Raw genomic sequence first — 15,717 nt, 5'->3', positions numbered from 1 at the left:
AGTATTGCACACCTTGTGCTTTTGGGCACTCCAGTGATGTTGCAGCTCTGAAATATGGCCAAACTGGTGGCAAGTGGCATCTTGGCAGCTGCACGCTTGACTTTTCTCAGTTCATGGGCAGTTATTTTGCGCCTTGGTTTTTCCACACGCTTCTTGCGACCCTGATGACTATTTTGAATGAAACGCTTGATTGTTCGATGATCACGCTTCAGAAGCTTTGCAATTTTAAGAGTGCTGCATCCCTCTGCAAGATATTTCACTATTTTTGTCTTTTCTGAGCCTGTCAAGTCCTTCTTTTGACCCATTTTGCCAAAGGAAAGGAAGTTGCTTAATAATTATGCACACCTGATATAGGGTTTTGATGTCATTAGACCACACCCCTTCTCATTACAGAGATGCACATCACCTAATATGCTTAATTGGTAGTAGGCTTTCGAGCCTATAAAGCTTGGAGTAAGACAACATGCATGAAGAGGATGATGTGGACAAAATACTCATTTTCCTAATAATTCTGCACTCCCTGTAGTCATCATCTCGCCTGTAGGAGAACCTCCATACCCACCAGGCTGTGACCTGCATTTGACCTACCTCCTATGCTACGCTATGGCCTTGCCTGTCATTACGTTATAAATTTCTTTTGAAACCGGTCTCAGCTTCTACACCTTCCTTCTCGCCATAGTCACTCTTCCCTCCTCTGTGGACCACCATGGTCTTCACAATGTAAAATCACTGAAGGTGAACAGCAGCAAAAAACACACAGAGACTGAAATGACCTTTATTAGAAGACAACAACATTTATTTCCAGACGATGCCTGCGGAACTGCAGGGTTGGTGTTATACTGTGTGTTGGAAGATCAAGTCGTGCTTTACTGCTTAGTCCTTCGTTTTGTCCCCTTGCGTCTGTTTTTTTTCACCCTCTTCTTCACCTAAGAAAAAACACAAGAAACTCAGCAGTGTGTCTGTAGTGTGTGTGTGTGTGTGTGTTTTCAGTGGGTTTTGTTAGTCATCAGGACACCACAGTCTTCACACCACTCTTCTTCCAGCAGGGATAGTGGCATCGTCAGGGTAGAAACCTCCAACGGTCATTTACTGAAGGTGGTGAGATGAACCTCATGCGAGTGAACAAGTATCTGAGACACGGCCAGCCAGTAGCATCAGATGAAGATGTGATGAACGGCGGGTGCTGCTGGAGAACGTTTGGCTTCAGAAAGATGCTAGCTGTGTAGTTTTAGTATTAATATTAGTGGCCTGCTAATTAAAACCGTGTTGTTGCTGCCGTGTTTTCACACAACCCCGAGTTCCTCTTCACCACCACAATTCTTCAATGACACAAGTGTTGCGTTACCACACACACACAAAAAAGGGGAAGCAAAGGAACGTGTGTGAGTGGACTTTTTAATACAACTGTTGCAGACACACAGACATAAATAAATATGATGGGCCACAGGGAGAAGATGAGAAGATCAGAGACAGTCAGCAGGTGAGAAGACAGAGGACTGCCGCTCAGTTTGTTACATTTTTCCACTGGCTCCACTGGCTCCACTGAGACAAGACCAACGGGTCTCGGGACCGGACCCGGAACCTGCTGACCCTCCCCGCCACGTGACACACCGCCCGCTTCCAGCACCGCACCTGGGGGCCAAGCAGCAGTGGAGTTCTACTGTCCATCCGCACCATTCATCACGTTCGCTGTGAAAGATACTCACTGTGTCCTGATCCTTGCAGCAGAGCTCCTTCTTCACCTAACAAGGGCAGAAGAAACATTTACCAGACGATCAGGGACACAATGTAAGCATAAGTGGCTTTTGAACCTGGGACTTAGTGGTCTTCTGGTTCAGAGACGATTGTGTTAACTAGCCACTACCACCATGTACATTCATCTTCATCAGCTTTTGTTTCATCTGCTCTCACCTGGCCGTCATCTTTTCTCTGGTACTCGATCTCGTGCTCTAAAGGGTAGTAGCTGGTTGGTGTGGCCCATGCTGCAGGAGGTTCTACCATCACCAGCAGCGTCTCCCCCACAGATTTACTGTTCACCTTTGCAGGATGAGGAGGCTGAACTAAACACACAGATCAAAAATCTCAGTACACACACAAGTACAGTTCATACAACCCTCATGAATACAAACACACTCACTGATTTCACGAAGGTAGAATTTCTTACTGATCCTCAAAATTCGCTCAGAGTTTATGGCTTCCAAGGTCACCCTAAGAGGCCAGACCTCTTCTGCATACTGATTTGTGGAGTGACTCACACTAAACACACCCTTGTCTGAAGGCCACACCCATTCACCACCATCCCTGTGATGACAGAAGGAAAAGTTGTTTTTGGTGTGACACAAGGCTCAGTGCTTGGCCCATTTCAGTACAGATTTTAAAGAGCATCAAATCCAACATCTTCATGTCTGCAGCTCATGTACTGCACAACCAAGATCAATTCTTAATGTACAATGATTGTAAATCATTTAATCTAAACTGTACATATTGTGTTGTACTGAAATGTGAAATATTGAAATGTGATGTGATGTGTGTGTTTCTGTTTACCGTTCATTGCGTAGTCGGATAGCTGTGTACTCCACTCCACTCCAGCTGCAGTAGAACATGCATCCGTAATTTTCAGCCCAACAGTGGAGCTCAGCATCTAAAGAGTAAAGGCAGCTGTTCTAGATAAATCTCCCTTTAGAACACACAAACACACACACACACACACTGACCATTCCATGTCTGATTCAGCAGCAGGTGTGTGTGATAGAGGAGTGTGTTCCCATCCCAGCAGCTGTACTCTCCACTCATTGCCTCCTCCAGGTCCAGCAGCACCAGCTGCTTCTCGTTCAGAACTTGAAAGTCGGTCATCTCCACTGGCCAGGTGTCCCCATCACGACTGTGTTTCCAGAGCAGCGGACCTTTCAGGGTTCTGTCAGTGTCGCAGGTCAGCGTCACATTTCCCCCGATCCCAGCCTCCACTACTGCAGAGAAAACACACATGACGTCTCGGCTGGCTTCTGGTTGGTCAGATAAAAAGGAGGGGCCAGTTCTCTTACATGTATCCGGGAAGGAGGTCAGAGGTGAAACTGGACTGAGGAGCAGCAACAGCAGGGAAGAAAACCAAACAGTAGCAACCATCTGTAGGGACAACGTGTCTTTCTTAATACACAACCCAACACATCCAACCGCACACACTACATGCAACCCAATACATCCAACCGCACACTACATGCAACCCAACACATCCAACCGCACACACTACATGCAACCCAACACATCCAACCGCACACACTACATGCAACCCAATACATCCAACCGCACACTACATGCAACCCAACACATCCAACCACACACACTACCCTAAATCCAACACATCCAACCGCACACACCACATGCAACCCAACACATCCAACCACACACACTACCCTAAATCCAACACATCCAACCACACACACTACCCTCAATCCAAGACATCCAACTGCACGCACTACACACAACCCAACACATCCAACCACACACACTGCATGCAACCCAACACATCTAACTGCACACAGTACACGCAACCCAACACATTCAACCGCACACACTACACGTAACCCAACACATAACATTTACATTTTACATTTACAGCATTTATCAGACGCCCTTATCCAGAGCGACTTACAATCACTACCATAAATCCAACACATCCAACCACACACACTACCCTCAATCCAAGACATCCAACTGCACGCACTACATGCAACCCAACACATCCAACCACACACACTACCCTAAATCCAACACATCCAACCGCACACACCACATGCAACCCAACACATCCAACCACACTCACTACCCTCAATCCAAGACATCCAACTGCACGCACTACACACAACCCAACACATCCAACCACACACACTGCATGCAACCCAACACATCTAACTGCACACAGTACACGCAACCCAACACATTCAACCGCACACACTACACGTAACCCAACACATAACATTTACATTTTACATTTACAGCATTTATCAGACGCCCTTATCCAGAGCGACTTACAATCACTACCATAAATCCAACACATCCAACCACACACACTACCCTCAATCCAAGACATCCAACTGCACGCACTACATGCAACCCAACACATCCAACCACACACACTACCCTAAATCCAACACATCCAACCGCACACACCACATGCAACCCAACACATCCAACCACACTCACTACCCTCAATCCAAGACATCCAACTGCACGCACTACACACAACCCAACACATCCAACCACACACACTGCATGCAACCCAACACATCTAACTGCACACAGTACACGCAACCCAACACATTCAACCGCACACACTACACGTAACCCAACACATAACATTTACATTTTACAGCATTTATCAGACGCCCTTATCCAGAGCGACTTACAATCACTACCATAAATCCAACACATCCAACCACACACACTACCCTCAATCCAAGACATCCAACTGCACACACTACACGCAACTTAAGGTTAAGTGGACAGGGACACAATGGTAGTAAGTGGGATTTGAACTTGGGTCTCCTGGGTCACAGGCGAGTGTCTTACCCACTAGGCTACTACCACTACCACCATAACAGTGCATGTACTAAATGCACTGTACAAATTCAAATTCACACACTACATGCAACTCAACACATCCAACCGCACACAGTACACGCAATTCAACCCATTCAACCGCACACACTACACGCAACCCAACACATCCAACTACACATACTACATGCAACCCAACACATCCAACTGCGAACATTACATTTACAGCATTTATCAGACTTACAATCAGTAGTTACAGGGACAGTCCCCCTGGAGACACTCAGGGTTAGGCATCTTGCTCAGGGACACAATGGCAGTAAGTGGGATTTGAACCTGGGTCTTCTGGTTCATAGGCGAGTGTGTTACCCACTAGGCTACTACCACCCTTACATGCAACCCAACAAAACATATTTTACCCCAGACATCTTATAATCAATCTAAATATCATTCTTATGTTATTCTCAACCCAGCATGTCTAACACTTATCTTCTATTATCTCTGTTATTTCCAGCCTAAAGCTTTCCTCAACATCCCTGACACAACAGACAAGCAATCCAAGTTCTTTAAATTAATATATATATATATTTTAATATATTGAATGCAATATTGTCCATAATCTTACAGAACTACATTACACTTCTCTCATCATTAGTAGTAAAAGTGAACATAATAAATAAATCAAAGTGCCTCCAGGAATTGTGTGATTCTCTTACCTTGGCAGAGAGTTGTGCATGTTGCTCACAGTCATGTGCCCTGTGTTTTATGCTCCACCACACACCCACATTCAGAAAACTCAGTTTCGCCTTTGTTAGACAAAGACACACCCACCCACTCACAAACAGACAAATAAACACACACACACACACACTTCTGTGAGCATATATACACACTACGAGACCTGAATACACACAGTTTCTGCTTTTATTGCATTTAAGCAAAAATTGTCTGTTTTGCTGAGTCAAAGATAATAGTGGGTTTTCCTTCAGTATGTAAGACAGAAACTAGATATTGACTAGATATTGGATTTGGTGGGGGTGTTTTTTGGTGTAAAACCCTGAAATCATCTGAGGTCCATCAAAAAAGACCAGACATGTCTTTTTCACACAAGTCATGAGTGATAGTAGCCTAGTGGGTAACACACTCGCCTGTGAACCAGAAGACCCGGGTTTGAATCACTCTTACTACCATTGTGTCCCTGAGCAAGACACTTAACCCTAAAAAATTGCTCCAGGGTGACTGACAGGGTAACTACTGATTGTAAGTCGCTCTGGATAAGGGCGTCTGATAAATGCTGTAAATGTAAATGTAAGTCATGCATGGACTGCCCGAGAAGTTAATCTGGAACTAAACATACGCACAAGCACACAGTCCATTGCACTGTTATCAAATACTGTCACTGGTAAATTGTGACCTTCATGTAAATATGATTTTCTGAATGTTACATGAAGAAGGAAGAGAGGAGTGCTGGAAAAGCAGATTTAGCATCATTATAAAGAAGAGTTTCTCTGTCTTCTTTCCCCTTCAGGAAATAAACAAGTGATTGTGTGCTGATAACAGTCTCACATACTCATACAGACACACAGGCGGCTCTGACATCTGCTTTGCCTGGCAAATGAACTCAGAATGAGCGAAGGGAAAAGACAGTGGCAGGGTGGGTGGAGAAGGTGTTGGGACACCCCGTCGGATAAAGGGCTTTTCCACTGACTTCTCAGGAAGGGCTGCCCATCTCTGGTTCCATCTCCATAACATCTGTCCATCCCGTCCGCTGTAGACCTCAAAGCGTCACATGATCCAGCATCTACAGGGAGGGTTTTATCATGTTAGTATTGGCAGAAAAATGTCATGTTATTTCCTTCATTACATGTGAGTTTACAAGGTAGTGCTTAGAAATGATGGGTAACTTTTCTCTCAAATGACAATGTGTTGGGTTTTCACCGCAAGGTTCCCCCTGTGTGTGTGAGAGAGAGACAGGATGGCAGTCAGACATGTCAATACAGATGAAGTCAATCATGTACTCAGCCTTTCAAGGAACATGACGGTTGTTCCTCAAAAGTAGAAATGCAAACGGGCAGAACAACATGTTTCAGTATCTGCACATGATTTTCAGCTTCGCCAGATAACCCAGGGAATGTACCAACATCAGCCTAAAGAGCCATTAGCCCGGTCACCAGGACACCTTCAGGTGTCCCACCTTCCTTCTCGTCCTCAGATCAAGTGGCACCGCAAAATGACACAAAACTAGGAACAGTTTCTTTCCCCTTCTCATCACCCTCATAAACATTCCATCAACCGGGATCAAATTCCTTGTATGTATTCATGTATGAAATTCCTTGTATGTATGAAAAGGCTATTCTAATTCTGACTAGGATCCCTAAATCTAGAACACAGTTCTGTTTCATTTATCCAGACCCTAACCCAGACCCTTCTACCAACCCTAATCCAACTCTATTTACAGTAATTCTGTAACAATATGGCGCTCCTGACCCACCAGGGGGCGCATTTCCATGTCTTCCAAGTGTTCTCCATTGCATGTAATTAAGCCTTTTATTTAAACCTTTATCTTTCCTCCTTGGTGTGAAAAATTACAACCACCACCATTTACAATATTAATGTAATTCTACAAAAAGAATAATATAACTGACCAAAAAGCAAGAACAATACTTTAATAATATGTGTACAAAGTATTACCATTATATTGAACTAAACATTGAACTATACATGGAAAATTCACAAAATCCCCTTCTATCTTAAATCAGAAAGGGCTTTTTGATTATTCATATTTTCTCCAGGTTACGTTCTGACAGTTACAATGACAAAATATATAAATTGTGATAATGAGGATATTATGATTTAGTTATGAAAATTTAGAATGAGTGCAGGTGACCTGACCTCCTATTGTGTTTTTTCTGGAGGAGTGGACCTTCCATCAGTCCCAGGTCCTTGGCCTGACTTGTCAGACTCATGTAGTTTTAGGTGAATTTCATAGAATTCATCTGTTAGATCAGAAATAAAAAACACATTATCACACATGACGCAGATGACAACACTGCCATCGAGGTGGTGACAAGAGGGTGCTGCTTCACCATGATCTCTCCAGACTGCAGATACCAGCCACATATCCTACACACTTCCGCCATTGGCCAGGCACTACACAATAATTGGGTAGTTGGGTGTAGAGTGGATTGGGTGGGGGTGTTTTTTGATGTAAAAGTTGGTGTTCCTCCAGAACATCTGGTGTTTTTTTCTGGGTGGTTGGGTGTAGAGTGGATTGGGTGGGGGTTTTTTTTATGTAAAAGTTGGTTTTCCTCCTGAACATCTGGTGGGTTTTCTGGTTGGGTGTAGAGAGGATTGGGGTGTTTTTTGATGTAAAAGTTGGTGTTCCTCCAGAACATCTGGTGGGTTTTCTGTTGGTTGGGTGTAGAGTGGATTGGGTGGGGTTTTTTTTTATGTAAAAGTTGGTGTTCCTCCAGAACATCTGGTGGGTTTTTCTGGGTGGTTGGGTGTAGAGTGGATTGGGTGGGGTTTTTTTTGATGTAAAAGTTGGTTTTCCTCCTGAACATCTGGTGGGTTTTCTGGTTGGGTGTAGAGAGGATTGGGGTGTTTTTTGATGTAAAAGTTGGTGTTCCTCCAGAACATCTGGTGGGTTTTCTGTTGGTTGGGTGTAGAGTGGATTGGGTGGGGTTTTTTTTTATGTAAAAGTTGGTGTTCCTCCAGAACATCTGGTGGGTTTTTCTGGGTGGTTGGGTGTAGAGTGGATTGGGTGGGGGTGTTTTTATGTAAAGGTTGGTGTTCCTCCTGAACATCTGGTGGGTTTTCTGGTTGGGTGTAGAGTGGATTGGGGTGTTTTTTGATGTAAAAGTTGGTGTTCTTCCTAAACATCTGGTGGGTTTTTCTGGGTGGTTGGGTGTAGAGTGGATTGGGTGGGGGTGTTTTTTGATGTGAAAGTTGGTGTTCCTCCTGAACATCTGGTGGGTTTTTCTGGGTAGTTGGGTGTAGAGTGGATTGGGTGGGGGTGTTTTTTGATGTGAAAGTTGGTGTTCCTCCTGAACATCTGGTGGGTTTTTCTGGGTGGTTGGGTGTAGAGTGGATTGGGTGGGGGTGTTTTTTGATGTAAAAGTTGGTGTTCCTCCTGAACATCTGGTGGTTTTTTCTGGGTGGTTGGGTGTAGAGTGGATTGGGTGGGGGTGTTCCTCCAGAACATCTGGTGTTTTTGTCTGGATGGTTGGGTGTAGAGTGGATTGGGTGGGGGTGTTTTTTGATGTAAAAGTTGGTGTTCTTCCTGAACATCTGGTGGGTTTTTCTGGGTGGTTGGGTGTAGAGTGGATTGGGTGGGGGTGTTTTTTGATGTAAAAGTTAGTGTTCTTCCTGAACATCTGGTGGGTTTTTCTGGGTGGTTGGGTGTAGAGTGGATTGGGTGGGGGTGTTTTTTGATGTAAAAGTTGGTGTTCCTCCTGAACATCTGGTGGTTTTTTCTGGGTGGTTGGGTGTAGAGTGGATTGGGTGGGGGTGTTCCTCCAGAACATCTGGTGTTTTTGTCTGGATGGTTGGGTGTAGAGTGGATTGGGTGGGGGTGTTTTTTGATGTAAAAGTTGGTGTTCTTCCTGAACATCTGGTGGGTTTTTCTGGGTGGTTGGGTGTAGAGTGGATTGGGTGGGGGTGTTTTTTGATGTAAAAGTTAGTGTTCTTCCTGAACATCTGGTGGGTTTTTCTGGGTGGTTGGGTGTAGAGTGGATTGGGTGGGGGTGTTCCTCCAGAACATCTGGTGTTTTTTTCTGGGTGGGGGTGCTTTTCATGTAAAAGTTCGTTTTCTTCCTGAACAGCAGGTGGCGCTCGGCGCTGCTTTTTTCTTCCTCGGAGTTCACGCAGCAGCAGAATCAGAAGGAAAATGGCGGCGCGGTGTGCTGCGCTGTAACAACGTGATTTTCGGCGATTTATGATTTTTTTTACTCCACTCGGTCATTTTTTTGCAGGATTGTTCTTGGAGAGGTGAGGAGATGAAACGCGCCGCTTTCACGTTGGTTCGCGTTTACTGACTATTGTTAGATATAAGACGAAGGTCCGAATAAAGAGATCAGCAAAACACAGCAATCATTCAGAACTGTGAATTAATTCTTCGTGTGTGTCTGTGTTTCTCTGTCTGTGTGTGTGTGTGTGTGTGTGTGTGTGTGTGTGTGTGTTGTGTGTGTGTGTGTGTGTCTGTGTGTGTGTGTGTGTGTGTGTGTGTGTGTGTGTGTGTGTGTGTGTGTGTAGAAATGACGGCTTTTAAACCGACCAGAGTTCCCGTGATCCCGCAGTTGGGGGAGAAGGTGACTGAAGATGCGCTGTACTGGAGAAGCTACAAGGTGGGAGAAGATGAAGTACAGTAATCAGCTCAGGCTGTCCGTGTATTTGATGGTGTGTGTGTGTGTGTGTGTTGCAGAGCCCGGTCCAGATAAAGGAGTTTGGCGCCGTGACGAAGATTCATTTCTCTCCTCTTTCACCTCACAACTACGCTGTGACTGCGTCCACCAGGGTGAGATCCTCCTCTTTCTCAGACATCATTCTGATGTTGCTGATAGGTAGAATTTGATTAGATTAGATTCAACATTATTACGCATGTACAGGGCAACGAAATGATGGTATAAATGTATAATTAAGTCAAATTGCATTTTGCTTTTAATTTTAGTTTAGTGGGTTTTTTTTATTTTATTTTATTTTAGTCTTTACTAGTCTAAGTCACGTCCAGAGTCATCTTAGTTTAGTCAAGTTTCAGTCGACTAGATATGTGAGTATTTTTATTTTCTTCTAGTTTGTCAATGAGAACAGTTTCCTGTGCTGCTTGTTTGCTCCTGTTCTGATGACCATATGAAACGTCGTCTCATGTACAAAGCTGCTGGTGACAGAAAAAGAACTTTGACTGAAAGTCACGTGATTGTTATTGTGAAATAATGCAGCACAGCACACGGTAACACGGTGAAACTCGTCCTCTGTATTTAGCCATCACCCTTGGTGACAGTGGGCACCATGACAGGTGCCCAGGTAGCAGTGTGTGGGGACGGGACCTCAGTGGCACCTTGGCAGGTCGGGATTCAAACCTGCAACGTTCTGACAGTGGTGGCCTAGCGGTTAAGGAAGCGGCGCCGTAACCGGAAGGTTGCCGAATCCCGATCTGCCAAGGTGAGCGAAGCACCGTCCCCACACGCTGGTCCCCGGGCGCCTGTCATGGTGCCCACTGCTCACTCAGGGTGATGGTTAAATACAGAGGACACGTTTCACTGTCACCGCGTGCTGTGCTGCTGTGTATCACGACGACATTCACTTAATTAATGATTACGGGGACGCTTCCTTCACACTAGACCACCACTGAGACACAGAGTGGCTACAAGCTCATTTCTGTCTTCAGGTCCAGATCTTTGGTCCAAACTCCCATGAGCCTCTGCGCAGTTTCTCGCGCTTCAAAGGCTCCGCGTACAGTGGCAGCTTTCGAGCTGACGGCCGTCTGCTGGTTGCCGGTAGCGACGAGGGACTTGTCCGACTGTTTGATGTTGGTGGCCGTGTGGCGCTCAGGCAGTTCACTGGACACAGCAAGTGAGTTGGACTCGGCTGGTGAGCTGTGTGTCCTGTCTGTAGTGTGTGTTGGAAACGTCTCTTCTCTCCCAGATCGGTTCGTGTCACCTCGTTTCTCTCGGACGGTTTCCGGATCGTCTCCGGCTCCGATGACCTCAGCAGTCGCGTCTGGGACGTGTCGACGGCGCAGGAAGTGGCCGCGTTGGGCGAACACAGTGACTACATCCGCGCTCTCGCCACCAGCTCCCGCAACCCAGACGTCTTCATCACCGGTAGCGCACGTCCCGCTGTCCCCGCGGGTTTGGTGCTTGGTCTGCTGTAACTCCTCTGATCTTCTCAGGGTCGTACGATCACACGCTTCGTGTTTGGGACGCGCGGCTGGAGCGATGCGTGATGAAGATGGAACATGGCCAGCCGGTAGAAGGGGTCTTGCTCTACCCCTCTGAGGGGCTGCTGGTCTCCACAGGTGTGTGGCCTGAGCCGGAGTGCATGATGGGGTTTATGTTGGGTGCCCGGCGATTATGTGAAATTCAGCTCGATCTTGAAGAGCTTTGAGGGAATTCTCCCTCAAGCAATGCAACGCACTTCACATCAGAGCTGTAAAAAAGGCTCAATTTACCATTTCAGTCGGGTCGGGTCGAGCTTGTGCGGTGAATGATCGGTCTATAGTACCTGTCCCCCCAGAGAGGTTGTGTGTTGTAAATTACTTTTATTAAATGTTAGTCTATTCATGAAACATTAATTGGATTGACAATCTCGTCAGGTGATGCGTTTTTATTATCGCAAAAGAGCTTTGGAGATAAATGCTGAGGTTCTACGTTGCAGAAGATACGTGGCTAATTTAAACCCGTCCTCATCTGTCCGTCTGCATTTTAAAAACGTCTGTCCGAGAAGCTAAAGTAAGCTACGTTTTCGGTTCTGTATTTTAATTCTATCATTTATTTGATAGTTTTTAATAAACTTGACCTTTAGTCAGTTCCTAGTTTACTGACCTTTCTTGCTCTGTATTGCTGTAGTATGTTAATAGGTAAGGGACTAGTTAACAGCAGGGATGGATTACTGAACTGTAAATAAGGGCTTTTACTGGGTTTGTTCATCACATGTCTGAATTCTCCAGAATTTATCATCTAAGCAGTTATGATACATCTGGGCCAACAAGCTGCTTCTCTCCTCCCAGACATGGGGAAAAAGCAGCTTTTTGCAGGTTGGGATGTCTGGGCTGCTGTAGCGCTGGAATACGGAAGCAATGCACACAGTACTGGGTGAGGGTTACGATGCAGAAATGCGGGCGAGGAGGACGGCGATAGTCATGGTTTTATCAGTCTGGCAATATCAGAAAAACCATCAAATCAGACGTGTTCGGCTTTACTGTGTGTGTTAATTACGTTTGTGGTTGTGTAGGTGGCCAACATGTGAAGGTGTGGGACCTTCTGAAAGGAGGGCAGCAGCTGGTTTCTCTGAAGAATCACCACAAGACGGTGACTTGTGTTTGTTTGAGTACACATTCCAACCGCCTCCTCACCGGATCTCTGGATAGGTGGGTGTGGTCTTGGGGGGGGGGGTCGTGCTAATATTAGTTTATGTAAATAATGTGTGTGTGTGTGTGTGTGTTTCTCTCCAGACATGTGAAGGTGTATAGCTCTTCCTATAAGGTGGTGCACACGTTTGATTATGAAGCATCTGTTCTCAGCCTGGCTGTAGCTGTGAGTTCGTACAGACGCTGACACACACACACACACACACACACACACACACACTCTCCCCAACTGCAGCACACTTGTACTAAAAATAACGTCTAATACAAATGTATTCACTTTCTTTTGAGTATATCTACACTAGCAGAGGAATTTGCAAGGGGGCGCCACCTAAAATCTTACCTCTGGCCGGCCCCGCCCGTGCACCTGAGTGGCGCTGCACCTGACACCTCCAGTAAATAAAAAGACGTGCATGCCATCAGTAAGAGTTCTTCTTGTGCAGCCGGATGATGGCATTGTTGCCGTGGGGATGACCAATGGCGTCCTGAGTCTGCGCCACAGGAAGCCTTCTGAGGAACAGGAAGTGGATGGCAGAAAGAGGCGTGGCCCCTCTTACCGCATGTTTGTTAAGGGGCGGAACTACACGCCAAAGCAGGTGTGGTTTTCATGGCATTAAATTGAGAGTAAATGTCCCCTGCGGGTTTATGTGTGTATTAATGAGATGTGTTCTGCTCACCAGGATGATTTCGTGGTTCGTAAATCTCTGAAGCATCACCTGAAGAAACATGACCGACTCCTCAAGAGTTTCAAAGTGTCTGAAGCTCTGGATTCCGCGCTGGAGGTGGGGCCTGCTGCCCAGCGCTCTACAGTTAACACGCTCACTTCATCTGCAGTGATGCAGGGTGTGAGTGTGTGTGTGTGTGTGTTTGTTCAGGCATGGAGACGCTCCAATAGTCCAGAGGTGTGTGTGGCGGTTCTGATTGAACTGGAGCGCAGAGGAACCCTGAGGAATGCTGTTGCAGGACGGGAGGAAGAGAGCATCACCCCCCTGCTCAACTTCCTGCTGAGGTACAGACGAGCACGACCCCACAAGAATATTTTAGGTTTCATGAGTGTGTTTGACTCTAAATGTAAAGACTAGAGTAACTGCCTGTGCATGAAGACTAGAAGCTGCTGGTGACCTTCTGCCGCTCCACCGTCGAGAGACTACTGACAAACTGCATCAGAGAACGAATGGAAGATTCTGCCCGCTCCTCTCACTGAACTACATTTCCACAGAGCCGAGGGAGTCATCCTGCTTATGGGATATTCACTTAGTGATTCACTTCAGACATTTTTGGGATAGGGAGGCAATTGTATTGGGGTGATACACACCTCAGTGTGTGGGGGTGAGCAGGGTGTGGGGGACGGTGCTTTGCTCAGTGGCACCTTGGCGGGTCGGGATTCGAACCGGCAACCTTCTGATTACGGGGCCGCTTCCTTAACCGCTAGAACACCACTGTCTCTAGTCGTCAGTAGACTTGCATACAGACACAGAACTAGTGTCAGAGTTCATGACAGACCCAGGAGTGGAGCCCCTCGAGTGACAGACCGCAACGACAGACCGTCGTTACACAACTGCCACACGGGACCTGGTAAAACTGCGTGTGGCGCTTGTGGAGGAGTTGACCGCATTGCCTCAGAACAACATCACGAGGAGCATGAGACGTCGCTGTCATTGCACCAAGTGGTGGAAACACCTTCTACTGGCATTGTCAGTTTTTGTTATTTGGGGCTATCCCTGTTATTATTTTTGCGGTAATAAATATTAAATTAATGAAAATGGGGTTTCTTCTCATACATTATTAGTAATATCAAAAGGGAACTTATTTCATTAAAATTCAGAGCCAACAGGAAAAGCGTAAACAACAATATCCCTAACCTATTGTGAGTACTGTGTATGCATCCATTTATTCCTCTGCAGTCGTCTATGCATATTCATATATATATTTCTATACACATAAATGCTTCAATACTGACCTGTAAATTGTGTCATTGTTGTTTAGAACCAGATATTGTACTGAGTTGTCTGTCTGCACTGTAAAGAAGCCCCATGGGGCTGTATATGGTTGTATATGTCCTGCTTCAGTGCAGTGACCATAAAGGCAAAACTAAACTAACTGAACTGGTATAATATTTAGTGCACCGTACATTTTAGTATAAATATTTTTGGTGTTCTCTCTCTCACACACATCTAACCCTTTTCTTGTTGTGTGTGATCTTCAGGTTTATCACTGATCCACGGTTCTCTCGAATTTTACTCTCTGTGGCTCATGTGGTTGTAGGTAAGGTGTGTGTGTGTGTGTGTGTCACTCGCCACCTTTGTCCACACATCGAGTCTCATGTGTGGTGTGTTTTTTAGACGTGTATCAGCAGGTGGTGTCCCAGTCACCGGTGATGGAGCGCTTACTGCAGCGTTTGCTGGAGTGTTTGGGTCGTGAGATCGATTACCAGCAGGAATTACTGCAGGTTCTGGGAATTCTGGACACCCTCTTCGCCTCAGCCACGCCCGCCGCAGGGGTCACGACCCTGGCACCCCCACCTCCATCAGCCGAACCGCCACTGCAGCTGTCCTGATGATGCTTTGTAAATGAGAATAAATGTTGCTTTGTTAACTGCTCGTGTCGTTATTCTGTGGATGAAGGCGCTTTCACGTCCCAGTCATCATTTTCCTCTTGGTTCGGTTCCCTTTCACACAGAGGAAAATGCACCACTTCAAACCTCAGCTGACTGGTCAGATGCATCAGCAAAGGTAAATCCAGGACAGTCTCCTCCACGCCACCTCCTGCGTCAGTATATTGTTTTCAAGACGTAGCGGCAACACATTTCTAAAACCTACAGTAGGGAATTCATGAAATCTAATATAAAACCACGTCAATCTGCTCCCTGGATCGATACGTCTGACCAGTCAGCAGGGAGACGGTTCTCATTTTCATACAATGTTGATACAAACTCACAGACTGACTCGGACCAGAGCAAACGTGTGAAATCGCGCTAAATGTTTCTCACTTTTGTACCCGAATTCAGATTAAGTCCACTACGACGCCCAGACTGAGGACGTGGCGAGTTTGAACCAGTCACGTGACCTCTGGCTGTCGGGAAG

General features: G+C 46.0%; 2 protein-coding genes across 2 annotated transcripts; one reads left to right on the top strand and one right to left on the bottom strand.

Annotated features, from left to right (window-relative positions):
• Positions 1 to 761: 761 nt before the first annotated feature.
• On the bottom strand, positions 762 to 5,300 carry il12b2 (interleukin 12B 2). Its single transcript, XM_028967453.1, has 9 exons — positions 5,268 to 5,300; positions 3,042 to 3,123; positions 2,715 to 2,963; positions 2,545 to 2,641; positions 2,138 to 2,301; positions 1,912 to 2,060; positions 1,707 to 1,742; positions 1,516 to 1,632; positions 762 to 926 (listed from the first exon to the last, which is right to left on the bottom strand). Exons 2-9 carry the CDS (start codon positions 3,121 to 3,123, stop codon positions 867 to 869), a joined length of 954 nt encoding a protein of 317 aa, XP_028823286.1. The 5' UTR covers positions 5,268 to 5,300; the 3' UTR covers positions 762 to 866.
• A 4,109-nt stretch (positions 5,301 to 9,409) lies between these two features.
• utp15 (UTP15 small subunit processome component) lies at positions 9,410 to 15,229 on the top strand. Its single transcript, XM_028967448.1, has 13 exons — positions 9,410 to 9,540; positions 9,805 to 9,896; positions 9,974 to 10,066; positions 10,937 to 11,121; positions 11,194 to 11,372; positions 11,441 to 11,566; positions 12,502 to 12,637; positions 12,722 to 12,803; positions 13,078 to 13,230; positions 13,315 to 13,416; positions 13,510 to 13,643; positions 14,841 to 14,899; positions 14,977 to 15,229. The coding sequence occupies exons 2-13, from the start codon at positions 9,807 to 9,809 to the stop codon at positions 15,189 to 15,191; spliced, it is 1,554 nt and encodes a 517-aa protein (XP_028823281.1). The 5' UTR covers positions 9,410 to 9,540; positions 9,805 to 9,806; the 3' UTR covers positions 15,192 to 15,229.
• Positions 15,230 to 15,717: the final 488 nt, after the last annotated feature.

The sequence above is a fragment of the Denticeps clupeoides genome, unplaced genomic scaffold (assembly GCF_900700375.1).
Source record: "Denticeps clupeoides unplaced genomic scaffold, fDenClu1.1, whole genome shotgun sequence".
Classification (NCBI taxonomy): Eukaryota; Metazoa; Chordata; class Actinopteri; order Clupeiformes; family Denticipitidae; genus Denticeps; species Denticeps clupeoides.
This window is presented reverse-complemented; position numbering and strand designations above follow the sequence as displayed.